The sequence below is a fragment of the Garra rufa genome, chromosome 23, assembly GCF_049309525.1.
Source record: "Garra rufa chromosome 23, GarRuf1.0, whole genome shotgun sequence".
NCBI lineage: Eukaryota > Metazoa > Chordata > Actinopteri > Cypriniformes > Cyprinidae > Garra > Garra rufa.
Window position 1 is genome coordinate 20,727,748 of NC_133383.1, and position 22,955 is coordinate 20,750,702.

General features: G+C 37.0%; 1 protein-coding gene across 1 annotated transcript in view; it reads left to right on the forward strand.

Moving 5' to 3' along the window:
• The first annotated feature begins 12,480 nt into the window (after window positions 1-12,480).
• mtnr1bb (melatonin receptor 1Bb) overlaps window positions 12,481-22,955 on the forward strand; it is a 40,514-nt gene continuing 30,039 nt past the window's right edge. The window contains exons 1-2 of the mRNA XM_073829807.1: window positions 12,481-12,822; window positions 12,902-13,150. Of these exons, the coding sequence (XP_073685908.1) occupies window positions 12,955-13,150 (196 nt within the window). The 5' untranslated portion in view covers window positions 12,481-12,822; window positions 12,902-12,954. The remainder of the gene's footprint in view (window positions 12,823-12,901; window positions 13,151-22,955) is intronic.

Below are 22,955 nucleotides of genomic sequence, written 5' to 3' on the forward strand. Positions count from 1 at the left end.
AAATTCTTTCTTTTTGTCATTTACTGATGCGTGTAGAGAAAATTCTTCTCAGACAGTTTAAATAGGGAAATTGTTAGTTTTATGAGGAGATAATTGGGAAAAGTTTTCCTACATTTCAGAAAACAACAACAACAACAACAAAAAAACTTGTGGAAACTTAAGACAAAGTCAATGTAATATCCTTATATTGGTAGGCTAATTACTTGATTGATAGTTAGACTGAGTAGCATTTTAGATTTAACATAACTGTTAAAATAAACCAAATTACTTGAATATAGATTTGTTTGTACAGTTTGCTAATAAGAGGTCTGTAATCTGGGTATATAAAGGGCGTTTATTGTGTTTGACCTGGTTTTGAGGGTGGCACACTTGACATTGCTCGAAGCTCCTGCTGTGTGTGCTCTAAATTACATCTTTCCAAGCAGCATATGATTGCTGAGAGTGACAAAATGTGGGGAAAGCCCGAATATAGAAATGGTTCGGCCTCCAAATTCGTTAAGATTACAACAAGATAACAAATTAATGCATATAGGCACGTGTTGTGGACTAAGCAAATACTTGTTATTAAAAATTCCCCTGTGCATACAAATAGAGGTTTTGCACTTCCGCCATATTGGAGATACTCAGATGTAAACAACAGCATGGACTGCATGGATTGTGGACTGTCTAAACCATGTAAATAAATGTGCTGCTAAATCATATGGAGAATGACTTAGTAAGCAGGAAAGGGTGCACTATTTTGACAAACTAAAGTTAATAGGTGGTAAAGATACCTATGAGCAGTATTAATTCAAATATTAGCATAATATTTCACCTTCCTGACCAGAAATGATAAGAACAAACACAAATGTTGTCAAGATTCTTGCTTTGGAAATCCTGGTTCAGACTGTTTTTTGCACTCTTCTCTTTGATTTGTTATAAGTTTTGTCAGTCTACAGTACTTTTTAGTAAATGTTTTTCCCGGTCCGACCAATTAGAACAGCCCAAAACATAACAATAATTGACCATTTTCAGCAGCAATAATCAGCAAAATATGTGAGTTTCGTTTGGTTCAGTGGCACTGTTTATGTTCAGTGCCACCAATATGGCCGATTGATGACTTGTCGTGAAAACACTCTGTTAGTGAATGAGATCCATTGTGCTTTTAATTGTTCGGTCTCTCTCTCTCTCTCCTTCCCGTGGGGTCACCACATTGGAATCATCCGCAATTTATTTTGTAAATTGCAAATCGTAAATCATTTATTTTATTTCTTACTAAAATGACCAATAGTGGAAGTTCAAATTACCCATTTAGGAGCACTGATATGGTAAGCTAAATTTAATTTGACTCCCTTATTTTTAATATTAGTTATGGTTTTAGAATTATAATTAAGTGTTATATTTTCTTTTAATGAGGCATGTTGAAAAAAAAAATCTGTAGCACTTTCCTTCATCACGCATGCTAGACTGTGAAGTTTAGCTAAAATATCACTGGAACTGAAATTACTTAAAGGTGCCATAGAGTGCATTGATACAATATTTTAAATTGTTGTCTGATATCTACATAGAAGGTATATGGCATAGGTAAGGGCAAAAATTCTCCAGATACGGTTTTACAGGTCCATTTACAACCCTAGGATTTGTCCCTCAAATGAAATGGACTGTTATTGCCTTATTTGAAAGGTTCATGAATAATAATGATGAGCACTGCTCTGATTGGCTGTTTCACAGAGCGGCTCATTTCAGTAGCTCGCACATGCAGGAAAATATATATTTAATCACGGAGCCCGAGCCGCTATCAATATGTGGGTCATTGAAACTGCCGTTTTAATAACAATAGCCTACCCACAGAACTTCTGATGATCCTGCTATGGAAATGTTGGGGGCGTGACTATTAATGATCGCAACTATAACGCCATAGTCGCTATTATGCTAGGATTGACCTATTTTTCAGTGGTCTTTTGCAAACACCAGACGAAGGAGGAAACGATGGTGTTCGAGACTCACGGTATGTCATGTCCATGTACAGAGCTGTTATTATTCAACTATGCCAAGGTAAATACAGTTTTCCATTCTATGGCACCTTTAAAGGGTATAAAACACCTGTCATAATTACTTATCCTCATGTCGTTCCAAACCTGTAAGACCTTCGTTCATCTTCGGAACACAAATTAAGATGTTTTTGATGAAAACCGAGAGGTCTCTGACCCTTCATAGACAGCAAGGGTCCTACCATGGTCAAGGTACAGAAATGTAGTAAAGACAGTAGTCTCTTGTGAGTGAAGCAATTTCACTGCTTTCCAAAATTATGCCAATCACATTCCAGCACTGAAGACTGATGGGTAATTAATCCTAAGAATAGAAGAGAAGAGAATCCGCAAGGTCAAACCACCACAGTCTCACAGCATAGTCAACTTCCATTGAAATCAAATGTGCAACGCAAGGAGGATAATTTACGAGGAAATGAAACTAGTCCTACCCTGGTCAAGGCACAGAAACATAGTAAAGACATCATTAAAATGTTCCATGTGACATCAGTAGTTCAACCGCTATTTTACAAAGCTACGATAATACTTTTTGCGCAAATGCGTCATGGGACTCATGATAGCGCCTATAGAGTGACACGGAGGATTGTATGATTGTAGAACTGTAGAATAGACTTGCTATTTTAGTTTTCTGGCTTGTAGCTTCGTAAATTACCGTTGAACCACTGATGTGGTGAAACTATGTTTCTGTGCCTTGACCATGGTAGAACCCTCGCTGTCAATGGCGAGTCAAAAAGCTCTCAGATTTCATCAAAAATATCTTAATTAGTGTTCTGAAGATGAACAAAGGTTTTACGAAGGTCTAACTATCCCTTTTATAATCTCGAAATATGTAAAGTATTTTGTGACAGACACAGATATATAAACATTTTTTATTTTACTTAAAATATCAAGGGAATATCATGTGTACAGGAGCAAAATGATCAGAAAATATATATAAAATTAAAATCTTGTATAGGTCAGTGTGGGAGACTGGTTGCTTTAAGAGCAGGTGCAGCCATTTGTAAATATAATGTCTGGCTTCTGGTCTCATCTGTGTCCAGCTATTTTTAGCTGAACAAAACAGCTTGTTTTGCTGCTTGATTTTGCAAACTGGCGTGTCTTACCATATTATTTTAACATATTATCTTAATTATGCAAACATTGGTTCACTGCACTTCGTTATTCTTCTTGTTATTTTCCTATGGCTTATGCACTACAACACTGCACTCCAAATGCATCCTACATGTAAAGCACAGTATTGTTAACTAGTTTGTCTATTTTCACTCCACCAACAATAGTAGTTCCAAACGAAGCCACAGAAGAATCAGCTGTTATATCTCAGAGAGTTTGTGGTTTTAAATGAACTAGTTGAATTAAAGATTCAGTGACTCACTTGTTAAGGACAGTCAACCTATTATATGTCAAATACTGTAGCAAACTTACCAGATGTCTCAAGAGTAAACAGCTATAAACTGATCTGTCATGCTGTGTTAGTGTGTAAGATAATGATTATTTTTAAGCTACATTTATAAACACGCAGGCTGGGAAATGGGATTCTCTTTGCTAATACCTCAGAGTAATATATTTGTTTTAAATAATCATCAGATCATGAATAATTCCACAGACAAAGAATAAGCGTGCCTTGTCGAAATAAAGAGTTTACTGGATTAAGGCACGCTTGAGGCTAGTTTGGATTTTGTTGTTCAGTTATTCTTATTATCTGATAGACTTTTAGCTTGGAGCCATGTTCCAGCTTGTAAATAACTTCAGCTATCCAAATGACTCCATGGTGTCCTTAAATCACCAAAGATACATGGTAATTACCTAATCCAGGCCTTATTATATTTGCATTAGACTAAAGTTTGCTTTATGCTTGTATTATTTCTGACTAGCACACAGCCTGCAGTCAATGTTACACACAAATTGGCAATATGTGTCCAGGATGTAGGCATTGTTTGTTCATGTAAAATTATCTTTTCCAAACAGCAGTTTTGACAAAAAGCCTGGAGATTGTGCATCAAAAATGAATAGCAGCCCATTACCTTTCACAAAGCAGTTGTCCTGACTTGCTCTTCACGGCTGGGTTTGGGTTCCAAATTCATATAGGAAAAAATAACTGCACTGCAATGATTCAGAGTCTGTGACACCAATTTCCCAGTTTTTCCCCCCTGAATCTGCCTGTTCACTCAGCCTATCTATAAATAAGTGTCAGGTTATTAGTGTCACTCATGGATTTCCTACATACTCCTGTTTACCTCAAAGGCACGATGGCTCTAAGCTCATGCAACGTGAGGGTCAAGATCTGAATTCTGTACTAACATTTTGACTCCGTTCCAAAATATTGTAAACTACCTTGCTTTCTACTGCCTACAGACAGCATCCAATCTGAAAGTGAACTTAATATAAGACTCATTTTGAACATATTACGCAATTCACATGAAGCACACAGGAGTTTCTATTGATTTCAATAGAGTTTGACGACTAGTATAGTGACACAAATCTCTCACTTTGTTCACCATCTTTTTCCACTGAGCTTGTCACTGTGAATTATGGGATTGCTTACTCCGACTACGTCTACATTAATCCAGATACATTTGAAAATGTCATTTTCGTTTCAAAATGCTCTCCGCCAGAGGTGGATTTTTAATAGAGTTTGAAGACTAGTGTGAAACAAATCTCTTACTTTTTCCACTGAGCTTAATCCAGATGCATTTGAAAACGTTGTTTTCATTTCCAAACACTCTCTGTCCACACTAGCGTTTTCAAGCATTTTCCAAAAGTTTCTCATCCAGACGCAAACATTGGAAAACGTTAAATTCACCTGCCGTACAGATATAAGTTTTTTACACAATTCTTCTAGCAGGATCATTTTATTTACAATCAAACTATCCCACCATTTATTGGCAAACAGAATTATTCATACCCTTCTCAATAATCAATAGAAAAGCCTTTATAAGCTATTACAGCAATGCTTCCTATAATTGCTGACCAGCTTTTTGCATGTCTCAACTGTTATTTTTGCCCATTCATCTTTAGCAATGAGCTCCGACTCTTTCAGGTTGGAGGGTCTCCTTGCCATCACCCTGATCTTTAGCTCCCTCCATAGATTCTCAATTGGATTTAAGTGAGGACTCTGGCTGGGCCACTGCAAAACTTTAATGTTTTTGTCTGTTAACCATTTCTTCACCACTTTTGCTGTGTGTTTTGGGTCGTTGTCGTGCTGAAATGTCCACTGGTGTCCACTATCCTCCTGGCCAGCACAGGTGTCACTTTTGGCTTCCGACCACATCCTCTGAGAGTTTTCACAGTGTGGATCGTCTTGTATTTTTTAATAATACTTTCCACTGTAGCTACTGGAGCTTCAAAACATTTAGATATAGTCTTATAGCCCTTTCCTGACTTGTGAGCAGCCACAATGTGCAGCCGCAGGTCCTCAGTGAGCTCCTTTGTCTTAGGCATGACTGTCCGCAAACCAGCAGCAGAGAGCTTTTGTTTTTCACCTGTTGAGTTGATTAAAACAGCTGTTCCCAATGAATCAGGGTAATTAGGATGCTTTAGAACAGCTTGGACTATTTGGAATGGTATTTTCCCATAGACTGTGACAGTTTGCAAAGGGTATGCATAATTTTGGACATGCCACTTTTTGTTCAAATGTAAATAAAAGCTGAGAAATATTTTTTTCCACAATGATGCCTCTTGTACATCGTCTTATTTTCTTTTGGGAGAAGCCTGTGTCATTTCCTGTCAAAAAAAAAAAACTTGCTGGTTGAATAAAATTAACTTTAATAATTTCGGGTTTGACTGTACGTATTGGCACAATATGCGTCATGACTAAACATGCGTCATCGTCTTCAAAAGCCTCCATTTTTAGTCCAAACTACAATGCGAAAACAGCGTTTTTAAATGAAAGCATTTTCGAAAAGCTCAGTTTTCAGTGTGCCATCTCAGTGTAGACGGAAGGCCAAAACAGAGAGAAAAAGATGCGTTTTCAAATGAAAATGTATTAGCATGGACAAGGACAGTTTGGCGAAAAATATTTTAAAAGGCATGCAGCATAAAGCCTCATTGTAAAACGTAAGATGCAGTGGAGTGGAATGGAAAAAACAGTAATCTATTTTTTAATGTAAAAGCATCATGTTTTTTGAACATCAGACTGGCATGTTCACATAGAGAAGCATCACAACGAAATGCCCAAAAAAAACGCAAGCTGCAGGTTAATGGAATTAAAAAGATCACAAGGTCTAGAGACGCATTTTTAAAAGTTGAACTTTGAACTTAACCACAGTATTTTTATAACAATGTGTAAAATCACGAGTGGCGTTGATGCTGATAGCCTCGTTTGCAGCGTGTCCACATATAGTGCTGTTGTGCTTTGGCCGTCCCGAGTTCGAGTCCTGGCTTGTGGACATTTCCTGATCCTGTTCCCCTCTCTCTCCAACCTCACTTCTAACTGTCCTATCTTAATAATGGATAAAAATAAATAAATAAAATAAAATAATAATCATGAGTGGGCTTAAACTTGTTTGCATATAAAAGCATGATAATAGAATGCATAACCACGAGATGCAAAGTTTAAAAATGTAAAAAAAAAAAAAACATGGTCTAATGAAGTGTTTTTTAAGCTTAACTTATTTTAATTTGAGCACTCTGTTTTTTGAAATGCTGTAATGCACAATATGGTACAAGAAACACAAGACCCCAACACAATGGTCAAATGTGTCCATCTGGTGCATGTTTCCATAGAAAAACACAAAAACATTGAAAATATAAAGTAGTGTAGTGTGTGAACAGCTCTTGTTTGTATTTAAAATAGCCTATGCATTGAGAAATATAAAATTTTCTTTGGAAAAAATAAATTCTGTCTTTCTTTTTTTGATTAGTGTAAATAGGATCAGAGTACATGTTTTCTGCTATTGTGTTTAGGTCCTCTGCAGATAGCAGTCCTCTCATTAAACCGATCTCCTGCAGTGATGGAGATCCATGTGCCAGTATGAATTGGCTTGAGAACACTGAGTCTAATCATCCCTATTATCCAATGCATTTTCTTAGTCTCTAGGGGTTGTGCTTATTAACAATTGATGGATATATTGAAAAAAACACATGTAGTGGAGCCAACCATTGGTGGTTATGTGATAAAATGCTTAATTAATACATTACAATGTGAAAAAGACTCCAACAGATGCTTGTGGTGATTTAAAAGCCACAGCACTGTTGCAAAACACAACAGAAACAGTAGCTGTGTATGTTGCGCCTGCAACTTTCGTAAGTAGGAGATGTTTTGTTTTCTCGATTTGAACAGCTTGTGAAGACTGAAGTATAGAGCAGAGTCCAGACACATCTTCTCTACTCTTTCAGTTTCCCACATTTTCTTTGAATATACCACTTGCCAAGCTGTCTCAATTCAAGTCTTTATGCTACTTTGTAGTGGGAATAAAGGAAAATACCCTGAGGATATTTTCAACAGACCCGTGTGTCCATGGGTGAGAAGGCTTAGATCAATGTAGAGCAGTTACACTTGCTTCCGTCCAGTATTACTGAACTCAGAGAGGGTCAGAGGGAAAATACATTCTTTTGCTGTGTTAGACTGTCATGGCTGTAAGTGTTATTTTATACAGCTTAAATAACATAATTAAACAAATATAATTTGACCCAAAGACTGGTGCACATCAAGAAGTTGAGAAGCTGAAAGCTGCCAATTTGCATCTGGAGCATTTGTCACATGACAAATATCTGTTAAAGGGGACATTTTCCCATTTTCCACGTTTGTATGATTGTTTATGGTTTTCATGAAATGTCTGCATCATACTCCAGTTGAAATTCCTCACAGCCGGGGGGTGAAAACTTTTTGAATTTGAAGATCAGGGTAAATTGAACTTCTTTTGTCTTCTGGGAAACATGTAAGTGTATTCTGTAGCTTCTGAAGGGCAGTACTAAATGTGATATTTAGGCAAAATAAGAAAAATGTACACAATCTTCATTCTGTTCAAAAGTTGACACCCCTGGCTCTAAATGCATGGTTTTTCCTTCTGGAGCATCAGCGGGTGTTTAAATCTTCTGTAATAGTTGCATATGAGTTCCTCAGTTGTCCTCAGTGTGAAAAGATGGATCTCAAAATCATACAGTCATTGTTGGAAAGGGTTCCAATACACAAAAATGCTGAAAAACCAAAGAATTTGTGGAACCTGGAAGGACTTTTCTGAAGAACAGCGGGCAGTTTAACTGTTCAGGACAAACAAGAGACTCATGAACAACTATCACTAAACAACAAAAACAGCTGTGGATCATTCAGGTAGCAACACAGTATTAGGAATCGAGTGTATGTAAACTTTTGAATGGGGTCATTTTTATAAATTCAACTATTATTTTCTCTTGTGGACTATATGGAAACGTCTTTTTAATGTGAAATATCTTATTCAGGTCAGTAGTAAACAAAAAATGACATGTATTTTGTATGATCCATCTTATGTTGGTAAAATAATTAACATTTTGCAAATTCTGCAAGGTGAATGTAAACTTTTGACTTTAACTGAAGTTTTTTTGACCACCTTCAACTTGATTTCTGTGGGGTGTAAGCAAATCAAATTCACCAGCAATTCAATAAATGTAAAGTAGTCACAAACCGCCATGAGACTGTGTTGGCATCTTATATTGCAATTACAATTTCAGTGTTTGATTTCAGCGAATAACATTATTTAAAAAAAAAGCTTTTTCACAAAGTGTTTTATAAAAAAAAAATCATCCACATAATACAATACTTTATTGCTATTTTCTGGCTTCCCAGTGTGTTAATTGTTTAATGGAATAGAGGGAAATCTTATTCTGTGATGACAAGCACAGCATGTCGTTGGGATCCTGCAGTGTTCAACATTGTTTGCTAAAGCAGCTTATGAAAACCAATAGAGTGCTGCAGTGATGACGTACTTTTGTAGGCCAACCTGAAGTTAGCATCAACAAAAGTTAGATTTTTTATGTTTTGTTTATCATGATAATCTTCAAAAATGAACGCCAATACATTTTGAAGCCTAAATACAATTGCTGGCAACAAAAGCATGATTATAAACATGACAAATCTTAAAAACCAGACTAGTAAGTATATTCACCTACCTGTTCTTCATGATGACATTTAAAAGGATTGTTCGTCCAAAAATGAAAATTCAGTCATAAATTACTCACCCTCGTGTTGTTACAAACCCGAAAAACCTTTGTTCATCTTCAGAACACAAATTAAAATATTTCTGAAATCCGTGAGCTTTCTGACCCTGCATAGAAATCATAAAAAAGGTAGGTTTTTGGGTGTAAACATTATATTGAATTGCTATTATTCATTACCCAACTGAGCTATTCGCTTAGAGCAATCAGTGCATTTGTGAGTGTGAGATTTGTTACAACATGAATTGATTTGTATAATTAATTTTTTATTCTTTCTTGAATATAAATCAAAAAGCTACATTTTTCCTGTGATACTTCCCAGTAGTATGCAACATTTTTGCTTTCAACCACCTAATAATGATGTAGAGAGAAAATGCACCTGCGCCTACCGTTGCTATAGTTACAAAAGTAACTTTAACCTCTATATAATTGACTACAGGTTAAACATGAGCTGTGATTTCAGTTTTGTTCAGTTTTCTGATTGGTAATCATTGTTGTAACTTTTTCAGTGCTATTCTTTTTGTCGTAGACTGTACATTTATCTGACCACATTCAGTCAACATGCACTTTCATTCAGCTTAACTGTATTTATTTATTGAATAGAAAGCAGTTTTAGAGACATACAATCAAATCAAAAATTATTCAGACACCAGATATAATTTTTTTTAAATTTTTTACTAGTGTTTGATATTTTTGCAAGACACTATAGTTAATTTATGTAAACGAGAATAGCCAAATAAAGTAAACTGTGACATATTATACACAAACATTCTTCCTTTATACAGTGGACTTCCTGTAAAATTTGATTTGACACTTGTACCTGACCATGTTTTGTTACATACCTTTCTATCAAAGTTATCTGACATTATCAAGATGAATTTGTTCTGACACAGTTTAACTCTTCAGATTTTGACATAATTTATTACCATTTTATAAACTATAGCAAATAAACTTTGATAATGTGAGAAATTTTATAGGTGTCTCAATACATTTAGGTTTGACTGTGCTATTTTGACATGGTATTTTTTTTCCATGTACCCTATTAATAATTAAAGGAACACTCCACTTTTTTTTGGAAATAGGCTCATTCTCCAACTCCCCCCGAGTTAATAAGTTGATTTTTACCATTTTGAAATCCATTCAGCCGTTCTCCTGTTCTGGCGATATCACTTTTAGCATAGCTTAGCATAGATCATTGAATCCTATTAGACCAATAGCATCGCGTTCAAAAATGACCAACGAGTTTCCATATTTGTTGTATTTAAAACTTGACTCTTCTGTAGTTATATCGTGTACTAAGACCGGTGGAAATGCAAAGCTGCGAGTTTCTAGGCTGATAAGATTAGGAACTACACTCCCATTCCGGCGTAATAGTCAAGGAAGTTTGCTGCCGTAATATGGCCGAAGCAGGCGGAGTATTATCAGAAATGAGTTCCCAGCTAGTTTAGCATTTGCACATGTGCTGCGTGGTATTACTGCTCCTGCTTCGGCCATATTACGGCAGCAAACTTCCTTGACTATTACGCCGGAATGGGAGTGTAGTTCCTAATCTTATCAGCCTAGAAACTCGCAGCTTTGCATTTCCACCGGTCTTAGTACACGATATAACTGCAGAAGAGTCAAGTTTTAAATAGGACAAATATCGAAACTCGTTGGTCATTTTTGAACATGATGCTATTGGTCTAATAGGATTCAATGATCTATGCTAAGCTATGCTAAAAGAGATATCGCCAGAACAGGAGAACGGCTGAATGGATTTCAAAACGGTAAAAATCAACTTATTAACTCGGGGGAGTAGGAGATTGAGCCTATTTCCAAAAAAAAGTGGAGTGTTCCTTTAAGAGCGTTACCCCTTCATGCAATAGTATGACTTATTTCTATAGGGGTCTTTTTTGTGTTAACGTCCTTTATGGGATTACAATTTTTAATTCGCACCTTGACCTCATATAGGCTACACTTATGCTGCCTTCATGTGATATGGGAAAGATGATGCTTTCCACTTGTGAAGTGGAAATTACCAGTGTGTCGTGTTCAGGTGCTTTTGTTGTCGTAGTGAAGAGAAACATGGCGGACTCGGAATTTGTCCTCACATGCTATTTGGGCAAAAGTTTTAAAACGGTTATAAACTCCCTAATACATCTGCTACAGGAAGAAAAGGATGCATCAAAACGCAAACGATAAATGATAGGCTGTATATCTTATTGATCATGAATAGTATCGTTTTTTTTAAAGACAATACTAACTAATGGTTCTGTTTTAGCTAGCCTATATAAGTTTTTATACAAGCCTAGATAAGTATATATATGTTATATAGCCTATATAAGTTTTTTTAACTTTTAACATTATGCAATGTTTACCATTCAGTATAGTTTTGTTGCTGTCCGCCATGTTGAAAGGTCAAAGTTTATCCCATCTCGGCAACTCGGGTATCATAAAAAATTTCGAGCTTTCCAGTGGAAATTACAACGTGAGTGGGTGATCATGTGCAATTTCGATGTCGGATTTTGGTATTTACCATAATTACGATAGCACATGAAGGCAGCATTAAAGGGATAGTTGACCCAAAAATGAAAATTCTGTCGTGTCATTCCAAACCCGTAAGACCTTCGTTCATCTTCGGAACACAAATTAAGATAAATCCAAGAGCTTTCTGACCCTCCATAGACAGCAAGGGTCCTACAATGTTCAAGGGCCAGAAGGGTACCAAGAAAATCGCTAAAATAGTCCATGTGACATCAGTGGTTCAACCACAAAAAGTATTCTCGTAGCTTCATAAAATTACAATTGAACCACTGAGGTCACATGGATTATTTGGGCCTTGAATGTGGTAGGACCCTTGCTATGGAGGGTCAGAAGGCTCTCAGATTTCATTAAAAATATCCTAATGTACGTTCTGAAGATGAACGAAGATCTTACGGATTTGGAACAACAAAAGGGTAATTAGAATTTTCAGAATTTTCATTTTTGAGTAAAGTATTCCTTTAAACTCACCTCCATTTAATTTAAAGCACTAGGCATATAAAGTAAAATTCGTTGTCAGTTTAGGGATCTACTTGATAACTTCTGTTGGTTGATTCCGTCCGTTTTTAAAGAATAAAATCAATTTAGACGCTACCACTATTGGTACATTTTAGATACCTGACAAAACACACCTTTTATACAGTATATTACAGGCACGCACACACGAGGTGTAAGCGCATCCACCCTTGTGCCTCAGGTTGGAGGCGCGCAGGGGTTGTTATGTCAACTCCCGCGCAAATTAAAGATGCGCTGAGCTCTGAGTGATTTGTCTCAGCTCGGAGTGCAAGCCAATCATCTGGCCAGATTCCCCTCTGATCACGCGCTGGATTTACAATTCCGAGCAGCTGCTTTAAAAAATAATTTGGAGCGAACGTAACGGTCGCCATGGGGCAACACGGCGCCAAGACTATCCTGTTCATTGGTACTTTTAAGGTGAGGGGGAAGCAAGGTGAACACTCGCGCTAGACAAACAATTGAACTACAAGACAGAAATTAGTTTGAGGTGCTGAGAAGATGTTGAGACGGATCTGTTTTGTGGAGAGAAGGATGAGAGGAGCGCGGATCAACCAGAGGCGCGAGAGATTTATGGCTCAACTGTTCACAACTTCTGCTGAAAAAGCCCGCTGGAATGACTCGCTGTTTACAAGTAAGTTAGGGAAAAGATACCACGGTATATGTTCAAACATATATGCTTTTAGTTTAATATTTATTATTTACTTCCTCAGGTCGCGTGAATAACTTTTAACAAACCAAACTTCGGAGAACAAGTTGGTCCGGGATGCCAGACAATATCGCCTTTCTGACGAACAGCACAGAATTGGGGCACGTCGGTCGCGCGTTGGGTTCGAGTGCGCGCCCCGCCTGGGCAATAGCAGTGCTGGCCAGCGTGCTGATCTTCACCACTGTGGTGGATGTTTTGGGTAACCTGTTAGTCATAATCTCGGTGTTCAGGAATCGGAAACTGAGAAATGCTGGTGAGCTTTCATTTATCTTTCTGGGTTACGCGCTAGATACCATATTCACGGTCTGTTTATTCATGTTGCGCTTCACGTGCCATTAGGGGGATACAGATAATGAATAATGTACTGAATGAAGTAATTAGTCGACTTGTTTCCCCTTTACTTGACAAGAATCTCCATTGACGTGCTGCCTTAAGTGTAAATTATATATGGTGAAAAACATGCTTCTACTCTCTAACATAGCGTGTAACCTTATGGTTCAAGGGTTTTGAGTTTGTTCAATGTAAACTGTTCATACCTACGTAACTATTTACCTTACTTTTGACTTGTTGACTAATGTACCTACATCTTATTTTTTATATGTGACCCTGGACCACAAAACCAGTCACAAGGGTCATTTTTTTTAAACTGACATTTTATGAATAATCTGAAAGCTGAATAAATAAGCTTTTCAATGATGTATGGTTTGTTAGGATAGGACAATATCAGGTTGAGATACAACAACAACAACAATCTGTAATCTGAAGGTGCAAAAAAGCAAAATATTGAGTAAATAGCCTTTGAAGTTGTTGAAGTTCTCCTCAATGCATATTAATCAAAAAATAAGTTTTGATCAAATATCTTCATGGAACATGATCTTTCCTTAATATCCTAAAGATTTTTGGCATAAAAGAAACATCTGTAATTTTGACCTATACAGTGTATTTTTGGCTATTGCTACAAATATACTTTATATATGTACTACTTAAGATTGGTTTTGTAGTCCAGGGTCACATATAGTGTCAGTGAAGGATTACTTTATAGCAACAACAAGAAAATGTCTTGAAATTGGCAAACATCTTATGTAACCATTCCATCCAAACAGCACAATCAGCTTTTTTTAAGATGTATTTTTTTAAGTAGACAATTTAACAAACAGTCAAAAGTTTATTTTAATGCTAACACTTAGTAATAAGGTTCCGTTAGTTAATGTCATAATACATTTATTACAGTATTTATTAATCTTTGTTTAATGTTAGTTAATGAAAATACTGTTGTTCACTGTAAATTCATGTTAATTCACAGTGGATTAACTAATGTTAACAAGCGCAACTTTTAGCTTAAATTAATAAATGTTGTTGAAGTATTGTTTATTCTTGGTTCATGTTAACTAAAGTAGTCAACTAATGATCCTTAATTGTAAAGTGTCATGGTTTTAATTTAAAATGCAACATTTTAGTACTGAATACGCTCTTGCAAACCGAAATTGAGGCTTCCAGCAACCATATCAATATTTTTGTCACTCACAAGTTCATTTTTGTGAAAAAACTCCTTGTTTCAGCATTTTTTAAGTCTGAGCTTTTGGTAGCGTTAAGTTCACTTCACCTTGACAATGTCATGAAAAATTTACAGCGGCTTATCGCTCTCAGCAGTATGGGCTTCAAAGACTTTTGACTGTAGTTTGGCATAATTGCCCATGTACATCAGTAAAAATCTGGCACCCTCCTGAGCCTTTTTACACCCTTTATTTAATTGTAAATGGATGCTTTTGATGTTTTTAAATTGATGTGAAATCTAATTACCCACTTGAATGACCCCTATTGTGTTTTCAGACATAATCCTGTCTAAAAAGTGTTTTCGGGAACAGCTGTTGAACTATGATGTCACACTGTTGTTGGACTTGTGATGTGTGACACTGAGGGATTCAGAAGAGACAGATTTCAGCTCTTTCAGTGCCTGTGACAATGTGTGTACGTATACATGCGTGTGTTTGTGGGGTTGTTCCACACAGCTCTGATGCAATTGAGTGGGACTGCATTCAGAACCTCTTGACAGTTTGTGCATCTGCAGGGACATAAGCGCGGAGAGTGCTCACACAAGAGCGCACTTCAAAGCTCATGCTTTCTCGCATTGAGCAAGAGCCAGACCTGTCTGCTTCAAAGGCGCACTCGCAGTCTTATATCACCCCCTGTCTGATAGACACTCCTGACTCTCTCTGTCTTCCCCCTCCAAAGCAATTCGAGCTCATGGAGGTGGCATCAACGGCTCATTAGATTGAGTATGAATGCTGTCAGATTTTGTGCGTGGTTTCCCCTCCCGATAACCGTGGTGACTGCCTCTGTCTTCTCGCCTCTCGCCTGAGTGGATCTTCTGTGAAGGAGGAGAATTTATTCCTTCGTCTTTCAGTTCTTTGTCATTGCCAGGGCCAATCAGGCATCTCACGCAAGCAATAACACTGTCACTAACACCCAAAGAAGCATTAAAGCGCAGAGGAACGGCACAGTGGTGTGTGCCGTGTGAACTAACAAAGGCAGAGAGCTGAGAAGCGACAGAAACAGAAAGCCTCGTTCTCCAAACAAGTGTACTTGGAAGTAAAATCGTATGTTCCCAGAATCCCGTTTGCAGATTCACCGCGTAATCACCCCGTGTGAAGTGCGGACATAAAAGATTTATGACTGGTAAAAATCTCAGTCTTTTACAATAACGAAGCGCATTCTGAGAGGATGGGTATGAAAGAGACTGTATAAAAAGACTCTGCTCTCCATGTCTTTTGTTTCTCCATTTACGTTATGTAGAACAGATACCATGCTTTATTAGTCAGACTTCCATGTCGAGTTCACATTTCAGGAATAGTTCAACTAGGAAATTAAAGTAGCTGAAAATGTACTCATCTTCAGGCCATCCAAGATTAAGATGAGTTCAAAACTTCATTAAAACTTCATCAAAACTGAAAGTCTCATGAAAATACGTGCCTCTACATACATTTCTGCAACTCTGTAATTACGTACCTTACTGCACGTTTTGCGGCAATTTCAAAGTGAAATGCGCTAAAACACACGTTCAATACATGACCGTGGCATGTTTTTATCATGTTGGTACAGGCACGCATTGCTGCGTTTTTATTACGCTGCTTGTTGTACTTATTTGCAGCTGTTTAGAATTCAAATATCCAGAGAGTGTTGCTAAAAGTTAATGCTCTATTGTGCTGGAAATATCCCCTACACCAAACCCAACCCTAAACCTACCTGATAGATTTAACAAATGCAAAAGTGATATAAAGACATATTGATTAGACATCATTTTCAAAATGTTCTCCGCATATTACAAGAGCTTGTCACTCAGCGATAAGCACTGTTATTCAACTTAAAGGGGTCATCGGATGCAAAACTAACTTTTACATGTTGTTTGAACATCAATGTGTGTTTGCAGTCTGTGTACACAACCACCCTACAATAAAAAAAAAACACCCAGTGGTATTTTTTTAATCTTTAAAAGTAATATCCCCTTTTTAAAATCAGGTCATTCTCAGCTTGACATGAGCGCCTTACCTTAGACCCGCCCTCACCGAGCTGAAACAGTCTGACTCCGATCGCCATTGTGTCGACTCAGGTGCATTGGAAGACAAGAATGTCTCAGATTGAGTGATTGAGGTGTTCTGTTTTTGGATGTAATAATGAACATAGCAGTAGTCATTTACTCCCGACAACTCGTCATTCTCTCTTTTCCCCTCGGCTTAGAATAGGAGTTTATATTCCACACTTCTAGCTTTTTTTCCCTCAGAATTGACAAGCTCGCTATTTATGAGTTTAATCGAGTTATAAAGTCTGAATTAGGAGATATAAACTTGCATTTGTGAGAAAAAAGTCAGAATTGTTAGATAAAATAGATAAATGTTATGTAAAAAAGTTAATAGTAATAGGTTTTAATAATATTTAAGTTGGCTTGGGAAAGCCAACTTACTGAAATCCTATTTAAACTTACTATTCCTATTTAAAAAAGGTCCCATAGACTTTCATTGACCAAAAGTCCATGGCCGTTTCTCAATATGCGTTCTTGTCTGGACTTGTGTTCTTGTGGACTTGTGAAACGTCATCAGTTGTCGCCCAAGTACTGTTCCAATTCAAAGTTCACATCTAGCAAGTACAGTTCAAATCCCCGGATGTGTTCTTGCTCCGCCCCTTTTATCAAGGATGCATCAAGAGGAGACTTGTGCGGACTTGAGGCAGCCATGTATCCCAGAATGCATTTCGCACCAATCAGCGAGCGTTAATGGCGGAGGAGAAACCCCGCATAATTTTCAAAATATTACTGTTATTGTGTCATGAAATGTCGGTTTAAGAGTTTTTCAGGCGAGAATGTAGCTGTTTTAAACTCAAATCTGCGGTTTATTTACAAAGACAGCGCCTATTTGAAAATTTGTTTCGCCGATTTCGGAGATGCTAGTTTGTGGCGAACACCGGATGCTCAGTGGTCATGTATCCCGCAGAGAGAGCCTCATCTCGGCTTGTCCTTCTGACGTTTGCCGCTGGTCCTGATGTCTCTTTAGTAATTAAACGAGGTATAATTCGTTTTGGGTAAATCTAATAGCTAATTTTTGGTCTCATGAATCTATTATTTATTCCAGGTCATATGAGGTGAAAGTTATGCTTCATAAATTATTTATTAGCATGCATTTGACCGAATTGTCTCCTTTTGTCTTTATTTCCGATTACATAAATCTCTTATACTTTATACTTATACTTTTATAATGACTAATATTTTCATTAAAACTGACATTTAACAAAAAAGGCAGAGGTGTGCTTGTCATGTTTCATTTTACAAGTCCAGATGTATTATACACACTGCACCTACAGCTTAAATCACATATTAATGTTTTATTATTTAAAAAAAAAAAGAGTTGTGGTTTATATTTTGAAGAAAACAAAGAGGCAGTGGTGTTTGATATCACTTTTATTGTAATTATTGTTTTGTAACGCGTTGCATGAACCACATTTTTGTCGCTATTAATATGTTTAAGGTTAAATGAAACGTTAAAGAGGCAATGCTGTTTGATATAGTATTTCGTTTCACTGTAATGTTGTACATTCCCTGAATTACTTTTTTGCAGGTATTAATATGTTTAAATGAAAACGAAAAGAGGCAGAGGTGGTTGATATCATATTTCGTCTTATACAGTACATACAGTGAAGCAGTGAAGATAACCGGAGTAGAAAAGGCGAGCTGACTGACGTTATCAAGTACACTGCTGTTCCATTTGCAGAATTACAGGACTTGCATCCTTACGTCCTCGGGAGTTCGTACTTCCAAGTCAAACTTCCAAGTTCGAACTACGAAGGACGCAAGTCCGAACTTTGCGTACTTGGTATTGAGAAACGGCTCATGTCTGTTTGAACTATGTTTAATGTAAACTGCTAGAAGCCATTGATACTCAATTAAGCTTTAAGCTATCTATCTATCTATCTATCTATCTATCTATCTATCTATCTATCTATCTATCTATCTATCTATCTATCTATCTATCTATCTGCTAAAATCATGCTAGCGACTTCCTAGTCGTGCTAAAATCATGCTAGCAACTTGCTAGTCATGCTAAATAATGCTAAAATCATGCTAGCGACTTGCTAGTAATGTTAAAATCATGCTAGCGACTTGCTAGTCATTGCTAAATAATGCTAAAATCATGCTAGCGACTTGCTAGTCATGCTAAAATCATGCTAGCAACTTGCTAGTCATGCTAAATAATGCTAAAATCATGCTAGCGACTTGCTAGTCGTGCTAAAATCATGCTAGCGACTTGCTAGTAGTGCTAAAATCATGCTAGCGACTTGCTAGTCGTGCTAAAATCATGCTAGCGACTTGCTAGTCGTGCTAAAATCATGCTAGCGACTTGCTAGTCATGCTAAAAATCATGCTAGCGACTTGCTAGTCATGCTAAATAATGCTAAAATCATGCTAGCGACTTGCTAGTCGTGCTAAAATCATGCTAGCGACTTGCTAGTAATACTAAAATCATGCTAGCGACTTGGTAGTCGTGCTAAAATCATGCTAGCCACTTGCTAGTCATGCTAAAAATCATGCTAGCGACTTGCTAGTCATGCTAAAATAATGCTAGCGACTTGCTAGTCATGCTAAATAATGCTAAAATCATGCTAGCGACTTGCTAGTCGTGCTAAAATCATGCTAGCGACTTGCTAGTAATGCTAAAATCATGCTAGCGACTTGCTAGTCATTGCTAAATAATGCTAAAATCATGCTAGCGACTTGCTAGTAATGCTAAAATCATGCTAACAATTTGCTAGTCATGCTAAATAATGCTAAAATCATGCTAGCGACTTGCTAGTCGTGCTAAAATCATGCTAGCGACTTGCTAGTAGTGCTAAAATCATGCTAGCGACTTGCTAGTCGTGCTAAAATCATGCTAGCGACTTGCTAGTCGTGCTAAAATCATGCTAGCGACTTGCTAGTCATGCTAAAAATCATGCTAGCGACTTGCTAGTCATGCTAAATAATGCTAAAATCATGCTAGCGACTTGCTAGTCGTGCTAAAATCATGCTAGCGACTTGCTAGTAATACTAAAATCATGCTAGCGACTTGATAGTCGTGCTAAAATCATGCTAGCCACTTGCTAGTCATGCTAAAAATCATGCTAGCGACTTGCTAGTCATGCTAAAATAATGCTAGCGACTTGCTAGTCATGCTAAATAATGCTAAAATCATGCTAGCGACTTGCTAGTCGTGCTAAAATCATGCTAGCGACTTGCTAGTAATGCTAAAATCATGCTAGCGACTTGCTAGTCGTGCTAAAATCATGCTAGCGACTTGCTAGTCGTGCTAAAATCATGCTAGCGACTTGCTAGTCGTGCTAAAATCATGCTAGCGACTTGCTAGTCATGCTAAAAATCATGCTAGCGACTTGCTAGTCATGCTAAATAATGCTAAAATAATGCTAGCGACTTGCTAGTCGTGCTAAAATCATGCTAGCGACTTGCTAGTAATGCTAAATAATGCTAAAATCATGCTAGCGACTTGCTAGTCGTGCTAAAATCATGCTAGCGACTTGCTAGTAATGCTAAAATCATGCTAGCGACTTGCTAGTAATGCTAAAATCATGCTAGCGACTTGCTAGTCGTGCTAAAATCATGCTAGCGACTTGCTAGTCGTGCTAAAATCATGCTAGCGACTTGCTAGTCATGCTAAAAATCATGCTAGCGACTTGCTAGTCATGCTAAATAATGCTAAAATCATGCTAGCGACTTGCTAGTCGTGCTAAAATCATGCTAGCGGCTTGCTAGTAATGCTAAAATCATGCTAGCGACTTGATAGTCGTGCTAAAATCATGCTAGCGACTTGCTAGTCGTGCTAAAATTATGCTAGCGACTTGCTAGTCATACTACAATCATGCTAAAAATCATGCTAGCGACTTGCTAGTCATACTACAATCATGCTAACGACTTGCTAGTCTTGCTTAAACCATGCTAGTGACTTGCTAGTCTTGCTAAAATCATGCTAGCGACTTGCTAGTCATGCTAGAATCATGCTAGCGACTTGCTAGTCGTGCTAAAATAATGCTAGCGACTTGCTAGTCGTGCTAAAATCATGCTAGCGACTTGTTAGTTTTGTTAAAATCATGCTAGCGACTTGCTAGTCATGCTAAAATCATGCTAGCGACTTGCTAGTCATGCTAAAATCATGCTAGCGACTTGCTAGTCATGCTAAAATCATGCTAGCGAATTGCTATTCATGCTAGAATCATGCTAGCGACTTGCTAGTCATGCTAAAATAATGCTAAAATCATGCTAGCGACTTGCTAGTCATACTAAAATCATGGTAACGACTTGCTAGTCTTGCTAAAACCATGCTAGCGACTTGCTAGTCATGCTAAAATAATGATAGCGACTTGCTAGTCATGCTATAATAATGCTAAAATCATGCTAGCGACTTGCTAGTCGTGCTAAAATCATGCTAGCGACTTGCTAGTCATGGTAAAATCATGTTAGCGACTTGCTAGTCATTCTAAAATCATGCTAGCGACTTGCTAGTCATGCTAAAATAATGATAGCGACTTGCTAGTCATGCTATAATAATGCTAAAATCATGCTAGCGACTTGCTAGTCGTGCTAAAATCATGCTAGCGACTTGCTAGTCATGCTAAAATCATGCTAGCGACTTGCTAGTCATTCTAAAATCATGCTAGCGACTTGCTAGTCTTGTTAAAATCATGCTAGCGACTTGCTAGTCATGCTAGAATCATGCTAGCGACTTGCTAGTCCTGCTAGAATCATTCTAACGACTTGCTAGTCATGTTATAATCATGCTAGGGACTTGCTAGTCATGCTAAAATCATGCTAGCGACTTGCTAATCATGGTAAATCATGCTAGCGACTTGCTAGTCATGCTAAAATCATGCTAGCGACTTGCTAGTCTTACTAAAATCATGATAGCAACTAGCTAATCATGCTACCACCCTGGGTACCCTAGTAACCTCATATCTATCTATTCACATTCAAACTATATCTTCTAACTATTTATATCTATAAATCTTTCTATTTTCAAACTATTTATATCTATCTAGCCTATCTATCTTCAAACTTTATCAATAAAACTAAAACTATTTCAAACTGAAAACCTTTAAACTTTCTTTAAACTAAAAGCTTTTAAAACTACTTAAAACTTACTGGCTAGGCTTTCTCAAGCCAACTTAAAGTTTGCTAACAAACTTTTTATCTAGTTCATGCTGTAACTGTAGGGCTAATACAATACGTCCCCTATGAACAGCATATGTGAATGTTATGTAGACCTATTGTTTAAATCAAATTTATGCTTTAAAAGTAGAGTAATCATAGCAGTTTTCATCCATAGGTTGTCCGTTTAAACATCTGCGTTTAGCTTCAAATGGCTTCTTTGACAACAATATTCTATAAAAATTCTATTTTTGACATCAAAAGGCACAAAAATATATTTTTTCTCTTATTCCATGGATTTTACCCTTTAACCTCTACGCAACCACTATGCACGCACAGCTGCAAGTGACGTAACTGTGACGTCTACCCAAATTGGTCTATAGATACGTTTTTGAGTTTTGCAGAAATGTATATAGATGCATGTATTTCCAATGAGCCTATGTTGGGATCCTCTACACTCTTAAAAATAAAGGTGCTTTAAAAGGTTCTTCAAGTGATGCCATAGAAGAACCATTTTTGGTTCCACAAAGAACCGTTCAGTCAAAGGTTCTTTAAAGAACCATTTCTTTCTTATCTTTTTATAATCTGAAGAACCTTCTTGCTCCACAAAGAACCTTTTGTGAAACAGAATGGTTCTTCAGATGTTTAAGGTTCTTTATGGAACCATTTAGACAAAAAAGGTTATTTTATGGCATTGTGAAGCACCTTTATTTTTAGTGACTGGCTGCCGTCAGAGTCTGAACAGTTAACAATTAATCCACAAATAATCAGGCATAAAGTAAAAGCTGAATGTTTGTAATAATGTAAATACATTATTAAGACGGTTTTAACGTCAAACAGTTGCTTCTTGCTAAAACATGAGTCCTCTATCCATAATATTGCTTTTTTTCACTGAAAACATTGTCTCATTCGAATCAGGAGAGAAATATGCACAGATCAAGCACTGTTTACAAGTGTAAGCAGTCAAAAACAGTTCTAAACTAATATGTATGTGTGAGAGAACAACATGGAATAGACTTTTTCACTGGAGGATACATTATTATTGATTATAGACTCATATTTTGGCAAGAAGCGATGGTTTAAAATTTAAAGGATATGTTTTTTTTTTACAAACAAGCAGCTTTTCACTTTACAAGACATTAATTGATTTACTTGTGGATTATTGTGATGTTTTTATCAGCTGTTTAGACTCTCATTCTGATGGCACTTATTCACTGCAAAGGATCCACTTGTGAGCAATTGATGTAATGCTAAATTTCTCCAAATTTGTTCCCTGTTTCGTCATCTACATCTTGGGTGGCCTGAGAGTGAGTTAATTTGTAGCAAATTTTTCATTTTTAGGTCAATTATTTATTTTAGGAATATTCAGCTAACAGCT